The sequence below is a fragment of the Perca fluviatilis genome, chromosome 21 (assembly GCF_010015445.1).
Source record: "Perca fluviatilis chromosome 21, GENO_Pfluv_1.0, whole genome shotgun sequence".
NCBI lineage: Eukaryota > Metazoa > Chordata > Actinopteri > Perciformes > Percidae > Perca > Perca fluviatilis.
Window position 1 is genome coordinate 20,331,873 of NC_053132.1, and position 23,913 is coordinate 20,355,785.

The 23,913-nt window shown below is 43.2% G+C and overlaps 1 protein-coding gene and 2 non-coding genes across 3 annotated transcripts in view; 2 read left to right on the forward strand and 1 right to left on the reverse strand.

Annotated features, from left to right (window-relative positions):
* The window catches only part of rhbdf1b (rhomboid 5 homolog 1b (Drosophila)), a 56,837-nt gene extending 39,573 nt beyond the window's left edge, over positions 1-17,264 (forward strand). The window contains exons 5-20 of the mRNA XM_039788403.1: positions 5,414-5,642; positions 6,628-6,834; positions 7,679-7,801; positions 8,280-8,422; positions 8,590-8,844; positions 8,956-9,067; positions 9,202-9,276; positions 10,327-10,488; positions 11,404-11,504; positions 11,677-11,740; positions 11,929-12,023; positions 12,932-13,007; positions 13,408-13,508; positions 14,017-14,170; positions 14,808-15,031; positions 16,632-17,264. Of these exons, the coding sequence (XP_039644337.1) occupies positions 5,414-5,642; positions 6,628-6,834; positions 7,679-7,801; positions 8,280-8,422; positions 8,590-8,844; positions 8,956-9,067; positions 9,202-9,276; positions 10,327-10,488; positions 11,404-11,504; positions 11,677-11,740; positions 11,929-12,023; positions 12,932-13,007; positions 13,408-13,508; positions 14,017-14,170; positions 14,808-15,031; positions 16,632-16,827 (2,317 nt within the window). The 3' untranslated portion in view covers positions 16,828-17,264. The remainder of the gene's footprint in view (positions 1-5,413; positions 5,643-6,627; positions 6,835-7,678; positions 7,802-8,279; positions 8,423-8,589; positions 8,845-8,955; positions 9,068-9,201; positions 9,277-10,326; positions 10,489-11,403; positions 11,505-11,676; positions 11,741-11,928; positions 12,024-12,931; positions 13,008-13,407; positions 13,509-14,016; positions 14,171-14,807; positions 15,032-16,631) is intronic.
* On the reverse strand, positions 13,176-13,269 carry trnai-uau. The gene is made up of 2 exons: positions 13,232-13,269; positions 13,176-13,211 (listed from the first exon to the last, which is right to left on the reverse strand). It is a non-coding gene; the product is annotated as a tRNA-Ile (tRNA).
* On the forward strand, positions 16,410-16,481 carry trnap-cgg. The gene has a single exon. It is a non-coding gene; the product is annotated as a tRNA-Pro (tRNA).
* Positions 17,265-23,913: the final 6,649 nt, after the last annotated feature.

Consider the following 23,913-nt stretch of genomic DNA (forward strand, 5'->3'; position numbering starts at 1 on the left):
CATTTAGCTCGTAGGGTAACTAAGGAGGACACCCTGATGTTTGTTGATCTGGCAGAAAACAGAAAAAATGCTATTTATGAGTCATTTTTCATGTTGAGGAGGCATTCATTTTGACAGATCAGACCACAGAGTTAATCATTTGTCTCAGTCACACTGATGCTCGTAATGATAGGTGTTTAAAGTAAGGTTCACATGCTCCATTGGACTTTTTTTTTTTAAACTGCTGACACGAATATATCGCTGTGCAAAGCAAGGTGGGGTTCAAGGTAAACCCTTGTGGTACTGGTGTGTGTGTGTGTGTGTGTATGTGTGTGTGTGTGTGTGTGTGTGTGTGTGTGTGTGTGTGTGTGTGTGTGTGTGTGTGTGTGTGTGTGTGTGTGTGTGTGTGTGTGTCATGTCCAGGCATGTCTCAGTGCCTCCCTCTGTCACTCCTCCCTCCTAATGTGTATGATGTCCCATCTTTTTTCTCTCCCTCCTTCTAATCTCCCATTTCCTGTGGAGTGCTGGTGTGGAACTGGTGTACTCCTGCAAAAACAAGCCAGAGAAAGAGAGTGACGGGCCACGTTGAAAGTGATCGTTGGGGCTCTGAATGGAGAGAAGGGTGGGGGGGGGAGGGGGTTATTTAGTTTGACAAGGACCAGAGCTGCTGTCTTTTTTGCCCAGTTGGTCACATCCTTTTACGCAAAAACTCTCGAGGAGGGATACTGGGAGGCCTGCCAGACACGGACACATTTTCACACACACACACACACACACACACACACACACACACACACACACACACACACACACACGCAGGCGTATGGGAACTTGTGTTGTGTGCTGGTGGTGACACAGGGTCAGCAAATGTAAAATCCTCCCGCTCATTAGAGCGTTGAATGAGCAAATCCAGCTGGTTAGAAGACTGGAAGTCCTCTTTACATCACGGTGTAGAGATCTGATTCCCGTCTGACTGGGGAAATCAACGCCGGCTGGACATGTTGTGATCATATTCTCCTTGCGTAACAGCGTGTGTGGCAAGGTACTCCTGGCCTGGATATTGGGAAATCCCCTTATGGATCGCTGTATGTGTGAGCTGCAGAGGATCAGTTTGTTTTCAGCGGATCAGGGTTTAAAACAGGTCCTGGGGTAAGCGGGGACAGTATGTTTGTGATGCTTATGATGGAGGATACACAGTTCCACAGTCCCTCCCCCCCTCAGGTATGACCCAGACCCTGAACCCTTCCTGGAGCTCTCTGGACAGGTGAGTCCTCAGTCAATTTCAACAAAGCCCCTGTTGATGTTGATAAGGTTTTCTTAAAATAGAATATAAGATTTAGCTGAGACTGGTGGCTCATATTTTAATAGCTGTGAATCTTGTGTTTTACTGAACAATGATAAACTGGGATTTTTGATTGCATGTAATACTGCCGGCCCTCTCTTTTGTCAGTCGGGAAGGTAGTATTCAAATACTTAAAGGAATTGTTTTGTAAATAGGCTTATTTGCTTGCTTACCATGAGAAGACCGATACCACTCAACACCAAGAACACACCAGTAAAATTAGCAATACCACAGTGTAAAAAAGTATAGGTACATATTAGTATTAGCACTGTGAAATGTATTTAAATTATCACAAGTAAAAGTACCTATGCAGCAGAATGACCCCTGTCATTGTTACATTGTATATTATACTGTATACCGGTATTTCTGTATGCCTTTACTGTCTGTTAAGATGTTAAAGCTGGTCAAGGTGGAGCGACTTTTAACTACTTAATATAGTTGTTTTCTTGCATTCTTTTTTAGCGTGTCATATCTGAAACTGCAAAGTAACTCGGAACCATAGCTGTTAAAGGTAAATAAATTGGAGTAAAAAGTAAAATATTTGCCTCTAGAATTACCTGGAATAGAAGCATGAAGAGGCAATTGGAAGTTCATCAGTTTTGTTTTTCAGGATAGTATTTAAATACATGTAGTTAGTTGGGTTATGTCCTTGCAGGTTTTTGTTCAGTGGTGAATAATACCTCTCATTGGTGGATCCAAGGAGAGGTAATACTTCGAGGTTAAACGAGAGAAAACTCAAAACCTATCATCAGTGTTCATATTTATGTTCTCTATTATTCTGCTCTCCATTTTTCCGGTGATAGTTTTTCTGTAGATTTGCCACTCGGCCTTTTCTCCCTGATGAAATGAGTGCCGTCTAAGCCTATAATTACAGTGCAGTAGATTGCTGCTCTATGTGTAACCAGCCTTACCTTGAGGCTATGAAAGCTAATTCATGTGGCTTCACATTAGCTTTAATCTTTGATGGTTGGTGGATTTGTGCTGTCGTCAACCAGTCATGAAAACTTTATTTATGGTTCTGTTTTGGCGAATATGACATGCGTGCTTGTCGTTGCATGTGCGCACAGACAAACACCCGCTTATCTAAACAAACACACACAAACAATGTCATCTATCTTGAAACAATCACAAAGTTGGCGGGCGTTGGCTTCATGTTTTACCATCAGTAGTGGATGTTATGTTCAGCGTGATTGTTATCTGTATTTAAGAAATATTTTATTTACACATTATGACCTCCTATCCTCTGTCAGAGGCCCAACAATCTGACTCCAATCTCTCTCTGCTTTCCAAAACCGAAGACATTCCTCTCTGGAAGGAGTCAGAGCCGCGCCAACCCCCTCCCTGCCCCTGTGCAGCCTTAAAAGGCTTCCCCAGCTGGCGTCTTTCTTGATGATGAGGGCTGAGTGTTTATTACTGAGTGTTCTGCTCTCCAAACAGTTTCCCCGGTGTGGCCTCCCCCTCCCACCTCTCGGTTAACACGCTGCCTGGCACGCAGGCACTGTTTCATGGGAAAATGGGGACCTGGATGCACATTTATTTAGAAACACACACACACACACACACACACACACACACACACACAGCCGAGTCAGTTTATGAACTGCAGGACTATCAGGCAGAGGGCAGTAGGCCGTGTATGGATCAAGACAGTATTTTTCATTCAGGCTCTCTAAGCTGAGTTAGCAGCGTCCACACGATCACATACACACAGAAAGAGAAAAATAACAGAAGGGAGCTGAATCAATGATGACGTCTTTGTCTGATATGTTGCACAACAGACATTAGCTTAATAAACCGACCTGCTCACTGCGTGCTGTTGATGCCGGCCCATGTTTTATCTTCCACTGTCTAAATAAAGTTCAAGCTGATTTATTGTTATAAATCTAATTTTGCACATTTGCCCCACTCAGTCTTTCTTTTTAATACCAAAACAAGTCGTTTAAACTGGTCAGAGTTTCCTTTTTGTTGCCTTTAAAATAATGTTTTTGTAACTATATGAAACTATGAATTTTTGCTTTCTATTTAGTATTTAAGGTGCCAAAAAGAAAGTGTAATATTTAGTGATGGGCAGATTTCGAGTTCCTTCGAGTTGATACATGTAAATGTATCGAACCTTTTGAGTTTTGATACTTTTTGCCAAACATGATTAGTCAGTTTCTCCTTAAAACACGTTGTAGTACTTGCACGTTCGACAGCTAGTGCTGCCCGCCCCACAAAACTTCTCATCAACGCATTACCAGTCATCATGTATAAGTTTACATTGATAAAGATAAAATATTCATTTGAATGCATTGATTCAGCATCCCACTTGTATGAAAGTAGGCTACGCTACGTAAGCTCAATACGGTGTTACAGAAATGTCACTGACTGACTGAGTAGTCCTATTTCGGAGAACGGCTCATTTGATCTTGTTTCACTGAGTAGCTGGCAGGCTCGACTCAAGTCACTTATTGGCGTCCTTGTTGTAAGACAAACATTCCCGTTCATTCATTGGTTGTCCCGCTTCCTAGGTCTTGAGCGACTGCACCATCATAGCAGGCAGTGTGAGCAGTACCCTACGATAACAGCAAGTATGGAAAGGTTGGGGATTCATAAGCACTTGCTTTGTTGCTTCGACTAGCTGACCGGGTACATAGCAGACAATAAAAAGAGTCATTCAAAAAGATGTCTGTTCATTTTGGCCAACGACTGGTAAGGTTCCACATTTAAAGACGGCATAGACAAGAGAGCAATCAACAAATGAACCAGTCAACTAATCCCCAACAACCAGCTGCAGGTAATCAGCATATTGTTCTGCTAATCAGGAGGACGATGTACGGCTCAATCTGTCAAAGAATATTTTGTGTGGCCGAGATTCTCTGAAGGCTGAAGCAGATTATGTATACAAAAAAATGAAGCAAGGTTATTATTATTTCATTTTCTTTGGTAGTTGACATGAAAGTTCGGCTTAGCCTGTTGTCATGACTTGCAAAAATAACTATGTTTATTGAGGGTTGTTGCCATAGAGCAATAAAATGGTAGGACAGCCTATAATTATGTATTCTTTGATAGCTACCTGAATTATACAAAGAGCTCCCTGGGAAATAGGGTTGGGTACCGAATTCAAAACTTTAAATATACTTAAAGTATTGAGTATTGAACAATGCCTCGTCATTCAGTACCCAATTTCAATACCTAAGGAGTAAATCTCATCAGAGTCAGTGAGCCAATAAGCATGCAGCATGCCTTATTATGGCTCCAACGCAACTTCTAGGCAAGTCCCGCCCTACGAAGCAGCCCGATTGGTTGGGGTTAGGCATTGACCTTGAGTAGTTAAGGTAAGGATAACTGACTGGTCAGTAGGGCTGTGCTCGATTAAAGAAATTCTTAGTCGACTAACACTCATTCAATTGTATCGACTAATCGATTAGTTGATTTAATCGACAGATCTGTAAATCTGAGTTTCTCTGCAAAGAGTCATGCAAAAGCACCACTTTAATTCTTGTGTTTACCAGAGATGTGCTCGTACGTTTCTTGGAAATAAGTAAGTCAGCATGAAAAAAGCATAAAACATGACTAATCGACTAAAGAAATCTAAGTTGACTAAGAGCAAAACAACCGATTAGTCGACTAATCGACTAAGAGAGAGCAGCCGTACGTTACCTTGCATAAGCATGGACGCCTGGCCAATAGAGCGTGTGAAAGGACGGGTCTTGCCTAGAAGTTGCATGGGTTCCATAATAACGCGTGCAGCATGCTTCTACAAAGATCTAATAAAGCTGGTGATTGGCTGTCTAACGTTACATGTCTTAGAGGCACGCAGTAAAAACTCTACGTTACGCACAGGGAGGGGGCTCACGTAGCAGGAGCTGAGAAATATCTAAAAAGATTTGCGCCGCAATGTGAATTGTTGTAACTTCTATTTGTTTTATACAACTGGTATCGAAATAAAAGTAGCGTTTAGGAACCTGTATCGGAGTCACGGTATCGGAATCGGAACCGGTATTGAAAATTTGTAACGATACCCAGCCAAAGGCAGACATCTGTCCAGTCAAATACATTAGAATGTTCAGTTTTCACTGATTTACTAACCAGAGTCCGTCCTCTCTGCAGGGGTACGGCTGACTGGTTTGGGGTGAGCAAAGACAGCGACAGCACCCAGCGATGGAGGAGGAAGAGCCTGCAGCACTGCAGCCATCTGTACGGGGGTCTGAAGCCGCAGGTGATGAGGGAGATGGAGCTCCACAGCCAGGACAACCTCTCCCTGGCCAGCACTGAGACCCCTCCTCCCCTCTACCTCCCCCCCCACCACCCCAGTCACCACCACTATGGCATGCAGAGGGTAGGCCAGTTCCAGGGCCACGTTAGAGAGGAGGAGATGAGGCTTATTCACCTTTTCCTCCATCGCATTTTCTCCCTCACCCTTTTCACTCTATTTCTTTATTTCACATTAGATCTTCGGCGCTTGCTTAACCTTTTTGCTTTGTCATCTAGGCTGGGGTTCAATTGATGGCTGAAACATAAAGCTAATTTAACTGTGTAGAGGTTTTCATATGTTTCAAGTAATTCATGCATGATTTCCCACAATAACTTTCCACTAAAACCCACAATGCTACCACACAGGCATGCATTACAACTACTGCAGCACTGTTAGTGCAGATTTGGATTGTGACACATTTTCATCTGCGGCCATTTCACATGCATATTAAACAAACAAATAAGTCTCAAAATGATATTTGTGTTCTCTAAATATTCAGTTTGGCATGCTAGCATAAGGAAGTGCTATAGTAGCCCCAAAATGCTGTTTTAAAGTAACAAATTCAACTCTTGAAAATCTTTTTATTGAATTACTTTTTATAATAATTATATCATGACTACATACATCTGTGTCAGATTACAATACAATAAGTATGATGTGAGCATTTGAAAATATAATTGTTTCAAATGAAGTGTAGTCCTCATCTAGCCTATTGAATGTTTAAGAAAGCAGCACTGGGTGAGGGTGGGAATCTAGAGTAGACAAATGTCTGCTGCTATTCTGAAGTTAACAAGTAAACAATAATGTGTATTAATTGTCTAATATTTATATCAAATATATATCACTTAAACCTACTAATTAAGCATTGTTCTCTTTAAAAAAAAAAGCTTCTTTCTGAAACCTGGAGCATCAATCTAACCCTAGTTTAGATGTGTGTTACCCCTGCTTTTTACTATTCTGTCGCTGTGTGTTTACTGTTGTATGTGTGTGTGTGTGTGTGTGCGTGTGTCTGTGTCTGTGTGTGTGTGTGTGTGTGTGTGTGTGTGTGTGTGTGTGTTCGCGCGCGCAGATCGTAGATCCCCTGGCCCGGGGTCGTGCCTTCCGCATGGTGGAAGAGGTAGACGGCTTCAGTGTCCCGCAAACTCCCATCACGCCCGGCACCGCCTCCCTCTGCTCCTTTTCCAGCTCCCGCTCGGCCCTCAACCGGTTGCCACAGCGACGCAAGCGGGAGTCTGTCGCAGTCATGAGTCTCAAGGCTGCAGCAGCACTAATGAAGGTGTTCATTTTTCGAGTTTATTTATTTGTTTGTTTTCATGCCCTAGATTTAAGTTTAGTCACCAAATAGTCTGTGCTTTGCAAAATCTGTGCTTTGAACTCCTGTCCTGTTTTAACTTCAAAGCTACTCGCAGCCCCTGTTGTTCTGAAATTGAGATTACTTTGTCTTTTCTGCACAGTGGGAACGCACATTGGGATCAGCTATAACTATGCAATACAAAGGCATTTGTAGTCCATTGCGGGCAAAGTTATCATACACACACTTTAATCTCCATTATCTTATGTTTTTGTAAACACATTTATATTCTAATATGTCCATGTCTCCTCTACATATAAATGGATAGGTTTTATCTATATTCATGTGTGTGTGTGTGTGTGTGTGTGTGTGTGTGTGTGTGTGTGTGTGTGTGTGTGTGCCTGTTTAGGCATGTTATATAAAATATGAGCTCAGCTTGGGTTATTGCAGATTAAACTCAGGCGGAATATCTTACAGTAATGACTCTCTAAAGCATGTGGCCACTGGCTGCAGACTCGCACATACAAAGGGATGAATGGATGTTCAGCGAGAGTATGTGCTAGTGTGTGTTGGCCGGGGGGGTCACAGGGTCTCTCTAGCAGATGGTCCGTGATAATACACACCGAATGCTCAGCTATCTGCTGAAACGGGATATTCCAGAGTTGCAGAGCTAATCCACCGACACACAGCCATCAGACTCTATCATTAAGGAGAGGATTCCCCCAGATAAACTGTCATGGCATCATTGCACTGCAATCTGTTGACCATAATAACGGTGATGTCCGTGTGATTGTGTTATTGTGGTGTTCGATGACTGTGTGTTTGTTAGGGCCGGACGTTAGCCGACAGCACCTATGGGCGACGTCGCAGACGGAGTTTCATGCCCCCTAGTTTCTTTGAAGACGACACCGTGGACTTCCCTGATGAACTCGACACTTCCTTCTTTACCAGAGTGAGCAGTGGACACACTTCCACACACCGCTGCCAGGATAACTTTTAAAATAATAGTAATAGTATCAAATTCAAAATATTTGGGTGCCTGGGTAGCTCACTTGGTAGAGCATGTGCCCATATGTAGTTCTGATCTGTAGCCCTTTGCTCCATGTCATTCCCCCTTAAGCTCTCCTATCAAATAAAGGCCGTAAAAATAATTACACAAAATGCACAAAATTATTGCCACTTTTGCTTGAAGCACAAAAAGCCATTCTTTATGTCCTTTTGCCTGCACTCACAAAATGTTTCGTAGGCAAGTCACTTATGTGTTGGTTTAAAGCACTTTTTTACTCTGATATATACTCTGGTATGTATACTAAATACTGTATTTTTTGGGGGTATTGGTATTGGTCAGGACCCTTTGTGCCCTCTTTCAAACAATATATTCTGAGTTCTTCAGCTTTGAATTCTTGCTGACTTAGTTTTCGTCTTTATAGGACGGCCTGCAGGATGAGTTGTCCAGCTATGCTGACGAAGTTTTTGAGACGCCATCAGAGGCCGACCTCAAACAGCTGGACGAGAGCGAGCTCACAGGAAGCGCGCTGGATAGGAACGAACTGGAGAGGAGTCACCTCATGCTGTGGGTTTATATTTTCTACAGTGTTATTTACTCCTAGTTATTTACACATGCACCTCTGATGTGTGGAGACAAATTTACAACTTTTGCATCGCTGAAGTTTCTGTCTTCTTATGATATTTTGTACTGTATTATATTAACATGTCCTGCCTGACACTTCCTCAAACTAGGCCCTTAGAGCGAGGATGGCGGAAGGCAAAAGATGGCTCTCTGGTCCAACCCAAGGTTCGTCTCAAACAGGAAGTGGTGAGCGTCAGCAGCCATCAGCAGCGGGGACAAAGGATAGTGGTTCCTGTTAAGAAGCTGTTTGCCCGAGAGAAGAGGCCGTACGGCCTTGGCATGGTCGGTCGTCTCACAAACCGAACGTACCGCAAGCGCATTGACAGCTATGTCAAAAGGCAGATTGAGGACATGGACGATAACAGGTAAACAGCTATGTTCTTTGGAGGATGACTTTCCTCTGATGTTAAATTATATCGAGTTATTGCCAAATGCCCCAGATAACGGAGCCTGAATTGTCCCTCTGTCCTCCCTAGGCCTTTTTTTACCTACTGGATCACATGTGTCCATTTGCTCGTCACCATTCTGGCTATCACCATCTACGGCATTGCCCCTATGGGCTTCTCACAACATGAAACTGTCGACTCTGTAAGTATATTTTACAGCATTTATTATTAGATTGGTATAGTGTCTGTGGATAATTTGTGTTGAATTTCCACTGAAAATGTATGACTATGTATAATGAAATATTAGTAATATAGCTTTTTGTTTTCTTTTTTTAGGTGTTGAGAAACAAGGCAGTTTATGAAAATGTTAAGTTTGTGCAACAACAAAACTTCTGGGTGGGTCCAAGCTCAGTAAGTAGGTTCTATCTTCCATTTGGCATCTTTTGTCTATGATTGTGTTTTTACTCAGCTCTTAAAGGTGCACTATGAGTTCCTGCATGATGTCACTTCTGTTGACATTCCAAGTAAATTCCAAACAAAACAGAGCAAGCTCGCCCCTCCCCCCATGTTTCCGTAAAGCTTGTTTTACAGTAACCGCAGCCGAGCTGGCGCGTGCATATGTGACGTCATGAAATCTCCGTGAACACCGGTGGCGCTAATGAGCAAAGGTTACCGACGTTGCTCTTTCTACGGACTAGAAGAAGAAGAAAAAGGTAAACAACGGCAGAACTGGCAGCAGCATAGCCGTCAATGCTTCGATTTGATTCAATGAGCTACTTCGTCAGATCAACCCTTTCATTCACAATAAAAGAACTCATCTTAACCCAGTAAGTTTACCAGACAGACTTGCAGTCACTCTGAGAGTCCTGACATCCGGTTGTCGGCGAACTCATTCAGGCCTCCTGTTTCCGCGCCGCTGAAAAAAAAAGAGCCGTGCGCGACCTTGGCTCGCCCGCCATAAATCGGACGCCCCGGCCCGGATATTACATCATTTTGACGTCACGATGTCGCGCGCCACCTTGGATACGTCTAGTATATAACAGCTTTCACTGTCATGACTAACTGTCACCCCCTCCCCCAGCCAGCTTGTCAGCGATTAGCTGGAGTGGTTTGTTGTATTTTGGTGCCTATCCTGTGCCCCTAGTGTTTGTTTTACGTTTACGACCCCTGTGTTTCTCCCGAGACCGGGCTTATTCACTCTGTATTCAGGGGGCAGGCAGCTAGCGGATCAAGGAGAGGTGCCTACGATTTGAGATAAAAATTAAATTGCGCTGAAACCATGCACAAACTCATAGTGCACCTTTAAATGTGGGGGTCAACATGGGAAAAGCTCCAGTGAATTAAACTCTAGTTGTCTAGATCTGACTTTTACCATTTCAAGGGTACATGAAAAAAAATAGAAACCACTGGTCTAGATCCACAATCTGACCAAGCTGTATGTCATCCCCCGCTGTCCTGCAGGAGGCGCTGATCCACCTGGGAGCCAAGTTTTCCCCGTGCATGCGTCAAGACCAAGAGATCCACCAACTGATCCAGGAGAAGAGAGCACGCGAGAGAGAGTCCGGCTGCTGCGTGAGGAACGATCGCTCCGGCTGCCTGCAGACTTTACAGGAGGAGTGTTCGGTCAGTCAAACCAACCTGACCAGTTCACTCATATATAATGTGTCTGTCGCCAGCACGTCTCTGGTCAGAATCAGAATCAGTTTAACTGGCCAAGTATACTTACATACACAAGTAGTTTGACTTCGGTAGGTGTTAACTCTCCATACATTCAACAAATACATGTAGTAGTAACATTCAGTAGACAATACTGTACAATAGAGACAACAATATACATATAGGCACATATCAACATAATATACAAATATACAAATAAGACATAATATCAAGACAAGTACACATGGAGTGGGATGTAAGGTGCAAAAAGTAATAGCGCAAAGTAGTGTGCAAGATGCATATTGGAATGATAAGTATGTAATGTGTAGAGAAGTGGGTGAGTGGCCAAAGTGGGGATGACCCCACTTATCCCGCAGTTCAGTAGAGTGATGGCAGTGGGAAAGAAGCTGTTCTTATGTCAGGTTGTTTTTGTGCGAAGGGATCTGTAGCGCTTGCCAGAGGGGAGGAGGTTAAAGAGAGTGTGTGCAGCATGTGTGGGGTCTTTGGTGATGTTCTCTGCCCGCTTCCTGGTCCTACCAGTGTACAAGTCCTGAAGGGAGGGCAGGGGGCACCAGTGATTTTTTTTCAACTGTCCGAATTGTGTGTTGTAATCTGCGTTTGTCCTGTTGTCCGGTGATGATGGTGGGAGGGGTTTTATGGTTTATCATTTATCGCAAGTACTGTTCACGGTATCATATACGATTTCACAGTTGATTCAACAGAGATATATTGTATATAAGTGTTACATGGAGCACCTTTAGGCAGCTTTTGTTGCACCATTTATCATAGCTGTAGTTGCCACTGCACAGGCAAAATTAATAGATATACAGCATAATGTTAACAATGATTTCTCTCCCTCCGTCTCTCTGTCCTCTACTGCAGAGTACCCTGGCATTGTGGGTAAAGTGGCCTCACCACCCCAGTGCTCCCTATCTGAATGGTACACTACGCCAACATGGTGCCGTCTGTCATCAGGACCCCAGGTGACTTCCCCAAAACACTCTCTGTGTGATTGTTATCCTCGTGTGTTAAAGGAGCACACGTTTTGTTACCACTATTGCACGTGTGGACTGTATTGTTGGGGCTCAGTCGCTCCAACAGAAAACGGGAATGTTAACTGTGCTTTGTTTTTAACTTTGGCTCTTGATTTTGTAGAATTTGTCTGGAGCCAGCCTCAGTTTCGCCTCATGAGTGGCCTGATGACATCACCAAGTGGCCGGTGAGTACAGTTTAAGCATTTCAGTTGATCATCTGCTGCTGTCAGCCACTTGTCTTACAAACAAAAGTAAGTAAATACAAGTCTACTGTAACTTGAACACACTGAGGTCTGAATGCACCACTTTCCTCCACACATAATGGCTGGATTTAACGTTTAAAAATTTTTTTTCCTCTTTTTATGATCTGTAGGTTTGTACAAGGTACAACTCTGGGAAACACACCAACCTTCCCCACATAGACTGCACCATAACAGGCCGGCCCTGCTGCATCGGAACCAAAGGACGGTAAGGATCAACGGCACTGAACGGCACGGCATTATGACTAGTACAGAGCTAGTATAGATTTTCTAAAGCTATTACCTATCATTTGAAGTTGGTGCATATGTGCCAGTAATAATTCACTTTAATTTGACTATTTTCATGCCTAAACAGTACAACTTTAGATGAGCAGCTCCTTAAAACAGCCCAAAAATAACACGCATGATTCCATACAACGCAAGTACAAGTTCGTTGAATTTTGGGTGTTTTATTAAATTTTTTAGCAAACTGAAGAAAAAAAATTGAAATGTTTTGAAACAGTACCCCAACTGAACGTTGACCCTTCTGTGATTATCCTTCCTTTAATATTAGTCTAAATAATTCATCATTTCTAATTTTGAAATCAATAATTCAGTACAATTTCCTATAAATGAGGTTTATTGACCATGAAATCCAAAAAAAATACCAAAACGGGTAATAAGTTGTTGTTAGTAATGTTTATACATGGTAGTGAAAAGAAGCATTACATGTAAGAAAATTAATAAATAAAAAAACCCGCCAAAAACATTGAAAAAAGCACCAAAAGTGTCAAAAAGAGACAAAAACATCAGAAAAATTGAGATTTTCGAGTTTTGACCCAGGAGGATCATGCATGGTCGAATGGAAGACAACACAAGGGTTAAATGATATAGAAAATCTTAAGTATGCTAGACCTTTTTCTGCAGAATTAACTGCAGAAGAATATGACACAGAACACAGTGCATAGAACGTATAATATCATTGCAGGATCAACAGATCTGTTTTTATGTAACTAGGGTGAAAATACTGGACATTTTATCACACTTATTGAACACTAAAACAAAGATGCATCCATCTCATTGGTGTTTTTTTTCCTGCGAGTGATTGCTGATGAAGTGATGCGTTTCATGTTGCAGATGTGAAATCACTTCAAGAGAGTACTGTGATTTCATGCGCGGCTACTTTCACGAAGAGGCCACTCTCTGCTCACAGGTAGGAGCTTTTCTTCTCCGCATATCAGTCTGACTGCTGCTTTTCATTCACCTTTTCACACTCGATACCAACAGTTGCTGTTTTTGCTCACGGCGAAAGGCTTTTAGACACTAATCAGTATTTCAGTGGGTATATGAGATGCATACGGATGGAATTTAAAACTTCCGCTGCTCCAGGTGAGGCTCGAACTCACAACCTCGGCATTGCTCTGCAGGCCACTGTCTTATAAGTACCGCGCGCTGACCGATTGCGCCACTGGAGCCTGCAGTCCTCCCTGAATCAAAAGGACATTGTACTGAATTTGACACTCTCATTTTCCTCCACAGGGTGGCAGTGGTTCATCAGGCTGACTGATGGCCCTTTCAGCCCTGACTGTTGTTTCTGACTGTGTCTTTTCTAGGTGGCTTGCATGGTTGACGTTTGTGGTCTGCTGCCTTTCCTCAACCCGGAGATCCCAGACCAGTTCTCCCGACTCTGGCTGTCTCTTTTTCTTCATGCTGGGTGAATAAAGTCTTAAAATAAATATAGTCCTATCCTTTTTTCTTTTTTTTTGGCCATCTGACAATAGGCCTCAGAATTTGAAGCAGCACTATGAAAGAGCAGGGTACTTGCAGGGTCTTAAAAGTATTAAAACAAGTCTTAAATTGAATATTCTGAAAACATTTCCTTTACAAAGGTCTTTCGTAGGTTCAAATAAATGTTTTGTGTGGGTAACGTTTTAAATGTACTCTATTTTGTATTCAGGTAATATTACTTGGCACATTTTCTCGGGTTAAAAATCCACACTGATTTTCCGTTATTTGGCCGTGAAGTTGGCATTAAATTACATCAAATTACATATCCTAGGTGGTATAACAAAAGGTCTTACGTCTTACATTTAACTTAGGAGAATCCTGGGGGAACCCTGAAGATGTTTCATGTGAAAAAAGAACTGCTTAATCCGTTTAAAACAGTTGTAGTAGTAGTAAGATAGCAGGCGGATTTGGCCTGTCTGTGTCTGTGTCGGTAGGATCCTGCACTGCCTGGTGTCAGTGGTTTTCCAGATGACGGTGCTGAGGGACATCGAGAAGCTGGCTGGCTGGCTGAGAATCTCCATCATCTACATGCTCAGCGGCATCACTGGCAACTTGGCCTCAGCCATCTTCCTGCCCTACAGAGCAGAGGTACAGTGTCAGCCTCACAACCAGCCGTATACAAGATGCTGGATCTGAGACTCAGGCTACATCCACACTACTACGCTCTCCTTTTGTGAGAGTTTTGAAAAAAAAAAGAAAAAAGATCTCCGTCCACACCAGTGTTAGGCTCCATATCAGAAATGATCTTTGTCTGTATTTATCACGTCTGAAAACGCATATCACATGACCATTCGCGTACACTGGGCATGTGTGTGCCTGTGTAAACAGGAAGCAGAAGTTGAAAATACAGAAAATACTTTGGAGAAAGAACAACAGTAGCAGAAAGTAAGATCAGGGTTTTATTTGCTTGGACTGATGACGAGTTGGATCCGTTACTGAAAGGTATGTATGCCGCCCTAACCCATAAGACTGACGTGGGCGTCTGCGTCGTTAGTGAAGGTCTCCGTTTCTGCCCGTCCAAACTACAATGTGACCCCCGGGGTCATCAGAAAATGTCTTCATTTTAAGGGTCTCTGAAATGTCGGAGTAGTGTGGGCGCGAGGTGTAAACGTAGCAAAAGATAGGTGTTTAGAAAGAAACACGTATTAGTGTGGATGTAGCCGAAGTTGTGTTTGAAACCCACCTACCCAGAAGCTCAGTCAGCGACCTTTTTCCTCTATTTCAGGTGGGTCCTGCAGGCAGTCAGTTCGGCATCCTGGCCTGTCTGTTCGTGGAGCTGTTTCAGAGCTGGCAGATCCTCGAGCGACCATGGCGGGCTTTTGCCAAGCTGCTGGCCATCTCGGTCTTCTTCTTCTCCTTCGGTTTGCTTCCATGGATCGACAACTTCGCCCACATCTGCGGTTTTGTGTCGGGATTCTTCCTGTCCTTCGCCTTCCTGCCATACATCAGGTACAGGAAGAAAGGGATGTGTCTCGCTCATTTGCTTTCTTTTCCCAAGAGGTGGACGGGGAAATCGATGCCACTATTATAGCTGTACGGTAAATAGGAAGCTGGAGCCAGCAGACGCCCTATGTTCCCACATCCCTATGGTCCCACAGGCCTATGGTCCCACAGCCAAATGTTCCCACAGCCCTATGGTCCCACAGCCCTATGATCCCACAGCCAAATGTTCCCACAGCCCTATAGTCCCACAGCCCTATGGTCCCACAGCCCTATGGTCCCACAGCCCTATGTTCCCACAGCCCTATAGTCCCACAGCCCTATGGTCCCACAGCCCTATGGTCCCACAGCCCTATGTTCCCACAGCCCTATGGTCCCACAGCCCTATGGTCCCACAGCCCTATGTTCCCACAGCCCTATGGTCCCACAGCCCTATGGTCCCACAGCCCTATGTTCCCACAGCCCTATGGTCCCACAGCCCAATGGTCCCACAGCCCTATGGTCCCACATCCCTATGTTCCCACAGCCCAATGGTCCCACAGCCCAATGGTCCCACAGCCCTATGTTCCCACAGCCCTATGGTCCCACAGCCCTATGGTCCCACAGCCCTATGTTCCCACAGCCCTATGGTCCCACAGCCCAATGGTCCCACAGCCCTATGGTCCCACAGCCCTATGTTCCCACAGCCCTATGTTCCCACAGCCCAATGGTCCCACAGTCCTATGTTCCCACAGCCCTATGTTCCCACATTTCTAAGAATTTTCTTAAAATTAGGCCCTATGTTAGGGTTAGGGTTACATTCCATCTCTAGTCCATTGCTGCTGGATAATAGGTTGGGTGTAATTGGCTACCAAATTGGGAGAAAGGGGGATAAAATCTGATCAAATTTATGAAAAAGGAAATGTGGGAACATAGGGCCTAACTTTGAAAGAAATCTTAGAAATGTGGGAACTTAGGGCTGTGGGAACAGAGGCGCGCTCCCGCAGACGGTTAGCTTAGCTTAGCATTTATACTGGAAACCGTGAGGAACACCTAGCCTCGCTTTGTCCAAAGGAAGAAAAATAGGTCTACCCACCCAGCACCTCTAAAGCTCAAATTTGTTTCCCCTGGCTTCCCTTTGATGCTGCCTCCAGGCCTTCGGCTACACCAAGCTCCCTCTCCTGGCCTAAGTTTATATTTTATGAACATATATACAAGAACAATATCAATATTCAACTCAACTCTTAGCAAGTACGCAAATTAGCTTATTCCCTAAAAAGTCAGCCTAATCAGACTATATTAATGATTACCTTAGATTGCTAAAAGGGGTGTCTAACTCAAATGTATTGAGTGTAGAATTTGTTCACTATGGACCATAATCTTCTATATCTTCTTTTAATGCATATGTGGCTCGTTGGTCTAGGGGTATGATTCTCGCTTCGGGTGCGAGAGGTCCCGGGTTCAAATCCCGGACGAGCCCGGCTTTCTCATTGTTAATATTAATGCACAGCATAATCTCGGTACTCTTTACAATGGTAATGAAGTTCAACCGAATTGGAAGACTTATATGTGACTTCCTCTTTTAATTCCATTATAAGACGATGAATAACGCAGCTTTCTTCCTCTTCAGCTTTGGGCAATCTGACATGTACCGTAAGCGGGTCCAGATCTGCGTCTTCCTGCTGGTCTTCCTGGCTCTGCTCTCCGCCCTGGCCGTCCTCTTCTACGTCTACCCGGTGAAGTGTGACTGGTGCGAGTACCTCACCTGCATCCCAATCACGGACAAGTTCTGCGAGAAGTACGACCTGAACGCACATCTCCTGTGAACGGTGGTCAGCCCTTGGAATTACATGTCAGCTGGACTGTTTCTGGATGTGTTCTGATGCTGGACTGGGGCTGCGGTCGAATAGTCAAATTAGCTTAGGAAGGTTCCTAATGGAGTGAAATGACCCAGAAGTAGTTAATGGGGAACTATGCCGTTTGTTTTAGCTTATTTTAGCTTAATTTACCTCAACTGAACAGCTTCGGAGTCATTGGAATGGTTATATGACTTTTTTCGGGTTGAATTGTGGTCGTCTCGCTTCCCCCCTAGCACCTGTGAGCAGAAAAAACACCCAACTTTTGGCCAGCGAGCCGCTGGCCTCAGAGTCAGGAAGTATTGCGTGATATCAGGTCTCGCGATGTAACGAATTGCTTTAGGCACTGCACACATACCCATCCAGGAACCGGCTAACAAGGTAGCGATGGAGTCTTTTACGCTATCGTCATGGCTGAGCTGGCAAAAAAGAAGCAGAAAGCTAGGAAAGCATTGTCGGAGGAACAGAGAAAGAGGAAACAGCAGACTGACCGAGCGACTTGTTACACAGTGTTACCAAATATCTATTCCGAAGCTGTAGGGGGAGCTCTATAGAGAATCCTGTGAGCAAAAAGCGAGAAAACAGCGAAGAAATTGCAAAAACGGCATAGCGCCCCTTTTAAGTGGCTGCCATGATAAGAGCCGTTCGAATTGTCTAAGTGATAAGGAAAGGTGCTTCAGAGCTTTCTTAGTTACCTCCTTTAGCATAGGATACACTGGACCATCCTTCACGAAAGGAAAGGAGATAACGCTGTCCCGCTGTCGGCTCAAATCAATTACCTGAAATCTCCCACCCACACCAACCCAAATAAGTTATTTTCACCCTTTCGACAGTCTCAGTAGGCTACTGCTTTTAAATGATGCATTGTCGTGACGTATCAGTGTTTTCTTTAAAGATGTATTGTAGTGATGAGAGAGGCTGCTTTCAGTAACTGTAAATGTTTCCATGCGCGCAGTAATGTCACTGGAGCTGATATCGTGGGATATTTCAACTGCAACAACTAAAAACTGTAGTTCTAAACTTGACAGAGGATACCTAACGCGACTTTAAGCTTAGCTTTTGACTGCTGTCCTCGTGCGTAGATGCGCACAGTATAGCGGACAGCTCCGCTGTGTTTACGGTTTAGAGAATGTTGTCCTCATTAATAATGTATTTCTTTCACCCACCCACAACCATCTAACCCTTATATAAAATGTAGCCTACAGTAGGTCTGTAGGTCTAACGCGTTCTGCTTATCTTGCATACATGTAACAGTTATTTCCATACAATCATCCTAATCTGGATTCATGTGGATAAAAATGAGTGGGAAGAGGGGTGAGCTCAGAGCAACCAATAATAATAATCAACTTGATTTGCTGAACACCTTTCATACAAGAAACAGCCTACAGCTCAGTGCTTTTATAATAACGAAACGACACGCGGGGGAGGGGCTTCACATGAAACGACATATTTAATGCAGAATAAGATGGGAAATAAAATGGTGATGAAGTCATATTTTCCACCGGGTTGTCCACGTTTATTGAGCCAGCATGAAACGCCACGGTGACAAGGCATGGGGCGAAGTCTCCAGATGCCTCTCTGTAGTCCACCTTCAGAACAGCGTGGTTTCACCGGCAGACCCTCGTCGATAACACCCGCCGTCGCAATTATTAGGCAGCCGAGTGGAAAGGGCAGTCGGATTCCCCTCGCACGTAGCCTCGGGTTATTTTTTTGGACTTTTCGACCGCAGCCTCGATGTTAATGAAGACGAAAGTTGCACATGGAGCTGCAGTGCAACTTCTCTTGGAATAATAATAATAGTATTTCAGGTTATCACGTGTATGTATTTGTGTCACTGTTTGGGAAGGTACAACAGCCCGCGGTATGAATAAAGGCTATGCATGAAAGCCTCCGGGCATTTCATTAAAATATTCACGCGCATGGGAACGAAACTATCAATGTAAAGTGGACTGAAACGATTGACTTGTGTGTGACTGATCTCTAGCTGGGCTAATCAATGACCAGTCACACTGGAGGAGAGCTTCATAGACAATTGTGTCCTGCCAAATCATTTACCTCTCTTCTGTGGTAAAAAAAAAAACTGGCACTAACAGCACCGCTTATGTGGTCCCAAAAGGAACAGTACAACCTGAGACAGCTGCAATGGATGAGCGGATGAATTTTGTTTTGTACTTTTTCACTGATGTCCGAACAGTTCTGTCCATTTACTGGATGTCTTTAAAGGGTAACACTCACCAAGAAATGAGACTCTGAAATGTGCCTTATTGACATAAAACCACACAGACACAATGATGTCTTTTTGTGCCATGTATCAGCATGTGTCAGCAGTTTCTGATGCTACTTAACCTCTGTCGAAACGGCATCACACAATCTGACAAACTCATGTAAAACTGGTTTTTACTTCAGTATTTAGTGGCAGAATTACAACTTTGTTTGTTTTTTCACCAGACTGGAAACCTTAGTTTCCGCCCGAGCCTTTAACGCACTTAAAATCACAAATGGATTGTTTTTTTTAATATTGGCCCAGTGTTACATCTGTAAAGAACACTCTTGTATGTTAATCTGCTTCATTGTTAATAGCTGTTACGAAGGGGAATTTGTGTTTTTATTCAGTGTGGTGGCGTTTTAGCCACCTGACAATAAACACAACAAAGAAACAACAGAGTCCTGCTCTTTTTTTTTTAAAGTACACAGAGGACATGTGCAGAAAGCTAAGCTTTCCTGCTCCAGGTGAGGCTTGAACTCTCAACCTCAGCGTCGCTCTGCTGGCTACTGGCTTACAAGTACCACACGCTGACCGGTTGCACCTCTGGAGCCTGTCAAATAGTTTAGAGTAGGGGTGTAATGATACATCGATCGGGATCAATACATCGTTTTAATGATCCACGGTCCAATATTATCGATGCAAAGTGAAAATATCGATACATAAGTCTGTAAGATTCCCCTTATTATAGATTCCCACTTTATATTTATTCTTTTATAATAAAAATAATAATTTTTTAAATTAAAATGTTTTTTTTTTGAGTTTCTATAAATGTAGCTGTGTTAAATGGGCATATGATACGGTCTCATATCCATTACTCAAATGGATATGAGACCGAATATCCAATTAAATCGAATCAACATTGTATTGTGACCAGGGTTGTAATGTAACAAAGTACAAATACTTCGCTACTGTACTTAAGTAGAATTTTCACGTATCTGTACTTTAATTGGTTATTTATATTTCCGGAAACTTCTGCTTTTACTCCACTACATTTCCCCTAAGCATCTTGGTTCCTCGTTACTGGAAACAAGTACGCTGGAAAAAAAGCAGGTTTGGCGAATCATTGCTCCTAAATTGCCAAGATACTGCACGCTCCATTCCAGTTGGTGACCTACTGTAATGCCTGTTTGTTGCCAAGCGGCAAAAAAAAACAACAACCATAGGCCGAAACTAAAGAAAAAGAGGAGGAAGCATAATGACTGATAGTGTTACGGAAGCATCTGGTGCAGGCTCTGCCGCCATGGTAACAGACGATGACCACCCCGACCACAGTGGTGATGAAGATAACGTTACACACCTTTGGCCATAAAGTTCATAATCAAAGTTTTTTTTTACTTTTACTTCTAATACTTAAGTACATTTAATAATACTTACGTACTGTAAATATCAGATGCTTTATGACTTTTACTCAAGTAATATTCTAAAAGGAGACTTTGACTTCTACCAAAGTCATTTTCTGGTAAGATACTTGTACTTTCACTCAAGTATTGCTTTCAAGTACTTTATTCAAGACTGATCGTGACAGACAGATATCAGCAGATATCGTATCGTTGCCCAAAGGATCGGTATAATACCGTATCGCGATAAAAACCTACCCTAGTTTTGAGGGCCTACTTTTAAATCTGCCATGTTGGAACCCTGCAACATCTGTCCAGGAAGCAGACATCACTCCACTATGTCACTCCACATGTCAGGACCTGCTGCTGCTGCTGTGGACATGTGGAGACCAGCAGCTAACACCTTGAAGTAGCAGGCCTTGCTGTTGCTGTTGCTGTGACTAAAGCAGCTGTGATGATAGCAGGAAGTGACATTGTTTAGTTGCTTCTTTTTTTTTCAGCCTGTTACTGGTGGATGAGATCATAGAGTCCAGACTGGCCGGTGCTTTCATGACTGCTGTTACAGTTCAAACTCCAACAGCACACACACACACACACACACACACACACACACACACACACACACACACACACACACACACACACACACACACACACACACACACACAGACACAGACTTTTTCACTGAGCAGCAGGGACGTGGCGTGGAAACAAAGTAAAACGCACACAGATTATTGGTGAATCTAGCTGCAAATATAAATTATTATTTAATTTTATATTTACAGGTTAATATTCTTTAATAATCGTGTTACAGTTTAAAACGTTAACTGTACAGGGAAAGTAAGCTCACTTTTAGAATGACCCGTCAAATTTGGAAGCACCGCTACCGTAACGGCGCGAATAGACACACAATCGCACATCAAAATCCGAACGGCCCAAGGGGCAGCAAGGGGACAGCGTTGCGCGTTTTGTTAGGTGACGTCCATGTCACCTCCCGGGCACCGTAGTTTTACCATGGTGGTTGATTAAGAATAATTCTCTGAAAAACACACCTGCTGAAGGCGTAAGAGCTCACACTGACCACAAGACGAGTAGTCAAGATATGACATATAAACTGGTAAGTCCTAATAATTACACTGCTTGTTTACATGGAATAACTCATGCCAAAACACAAACAAAGACTACTACAGGGTATTGGCCTTTATGCAGCAGCTAGCTTTTTTTTTTAAAGAAAAGGTGTGCATGTGTGTGCTTTTCAAGAAAGAGAAAAATTGCTGTCGATGCTCTCCTTCAAACAAAGTTTTCTTTAAGCTACATATATAGCCTAGCCTACTATACTGATATGCACATAATCTTTTCAGAGAGGTCAGCTAAGTTTGTTACTTTTGTTTTTCTTGTCAGTCATAAGCAAAATGATTTGAGTTTGTTTTAGGATAGTCTCGTTTTGCCAGACCTTCCTTCACAGCGCTGCGGAGGAGGGTCTGGCTAGTCCACACAGCATTCGGGGATGGGCGAGAAACGTGCTCTGGTTTAGGGCCGCGACTAACGATTATTTTCATAGTCAATTAATCTGTTGATTATTTTCTAGACTAATCGATTAGTTGTTTGGTCTGTAAAATGTCAGAAAATGGTGAAAAATGTGGATCAGTGTTTCCCAAAAAGCCCAAGATGACGTCCTCAAATGTCTTGTTTTGTCCACAGCTCAAAGATATTCAGTTTACTGTCACAGGGGAGAGAAGAAACTACAACATATTCACATTTAACAAGCTGGAATCAAAGAATTTTTACTTTTGTCTTTACTCAAACCGACTAATCAATTATCAAAATAGTTGGCGATTAATTTAAAAGTTGACAATTAATCGATTAATCGTTGCAGCTCTACTCCGGTTTATTAGCATTTCTTTAAACCAGTCACAATCGTCATGGGCAGTGCTAAGTGCCAGACGGAGCCACGGTGCCGCTGCAAAATAGCCTCGGGAAGGAACTTGTTTTGGTGTTTTGTACGTTCAAAAGTTGTTTTAGTCGTGCAACAGAAAACTCCGATTGGACAGATAGTCTAGCTAGCTGTCTGGATTTACCCTGCAGAGATCTGAGGAGCAGTTAACCAGAGTCCTCAGAAATCCACCGGAGGTTAGAATTCCAACACAAAGAAAGCGGTAAGGTAACGGAGATCCGGCCGAAAAAAAGGACATACGGCGGAATTTCCGGCGGCAACGGAGCAATCCTGGAAGTGGTAGGTCGTGGATTTAGACTAGTGACAGGCCCATAGCAGTACCTTGTGGTTTTAATAATTAGCTTAGGGTGTTTTCACATATACTACTCTTTAAACTCAGTCCTCTTAAAGTGGACCGAAAGGTGGACCAACAGAAAAGGAACTCAGTTCATTTTGTGTTTACGTTGTCAGTTTACTTGAAAGAGGACTTAGTTCTCTTTCCGGTCCACTTCAGCTCTGATGGGGCATCAGGGCTAAAATACATTGGCAAAAGGCAAAAGGGCAACGCGAACCTGAAGCATGTTGTGTTCACAATGCACAGGTGAAGAGAACCGTAACGCGGACTTGAAGCGAACCGTTGGTTCCAGAGGGGTCTGAGTCCCTTTGGAGTGTTCACATACGCGCAAAAAAATGCTGCCTAATAGGTCTGAGTTCTTCTACAGGGCTGAAACGGACGAAGTGGGAAAACACAGTTAGTAAGAACTATAGCTGAGGCACTGTTTCCTGCCTTACTTTTAAAAGTAGGTAGGCTACTTAGCCTAAATAGAGAACAGTGGCTGCAAACATATTATTATTTCCATTTCTTCTTTGTTATCTCTGAATTTATACTCCGCTGTAGCATTTGTAAGGCACTGTGGATAGTAGTACCAACTGAACATAAAAATTGTGTTTTGAGAACCCCTAACAAGCTTACATAACTGAGAATGTCAATCTGCCCCTGCATTTCTTCTACTGTATGACTCAGTACTAAACAGAGAAATGAGAAAAGCAAGGATCCTTTTTATCTTTTTATCCACTAGATGGCAACCTGAGACCAATAACTCGCAGGTTGAACCTGGTACCAGGCTGCTGCTTAGGGCATACAGCTTGAATTACTGCAACATTGCTGGGCTGTTGTTTGGGATTGGAATGTCATTAATTCAAGCAGGAGCTTTATTAGCGTGCAGAACTCTTTGTGATGATCCCTGATTCTCCCTGTGCACTGTACCTTTCTCTCTGAGTTTACACACACACACACACACACACACACACACACACACACACACACACACACACACACACACACAAAAACGATTGCTCTGGCATTCATTAAGTCCTGCCTGTAATTGAGTCTAAATAAGTGTGTACTTATGTTGGATGGGAGCTGTGAGAGCAAAAAACACAGACCGCACTGATCTGCATTCTGCATACAAAACATGACAGTGGATTCTATATTTGCACTTAATGCTGCAATAATTTGA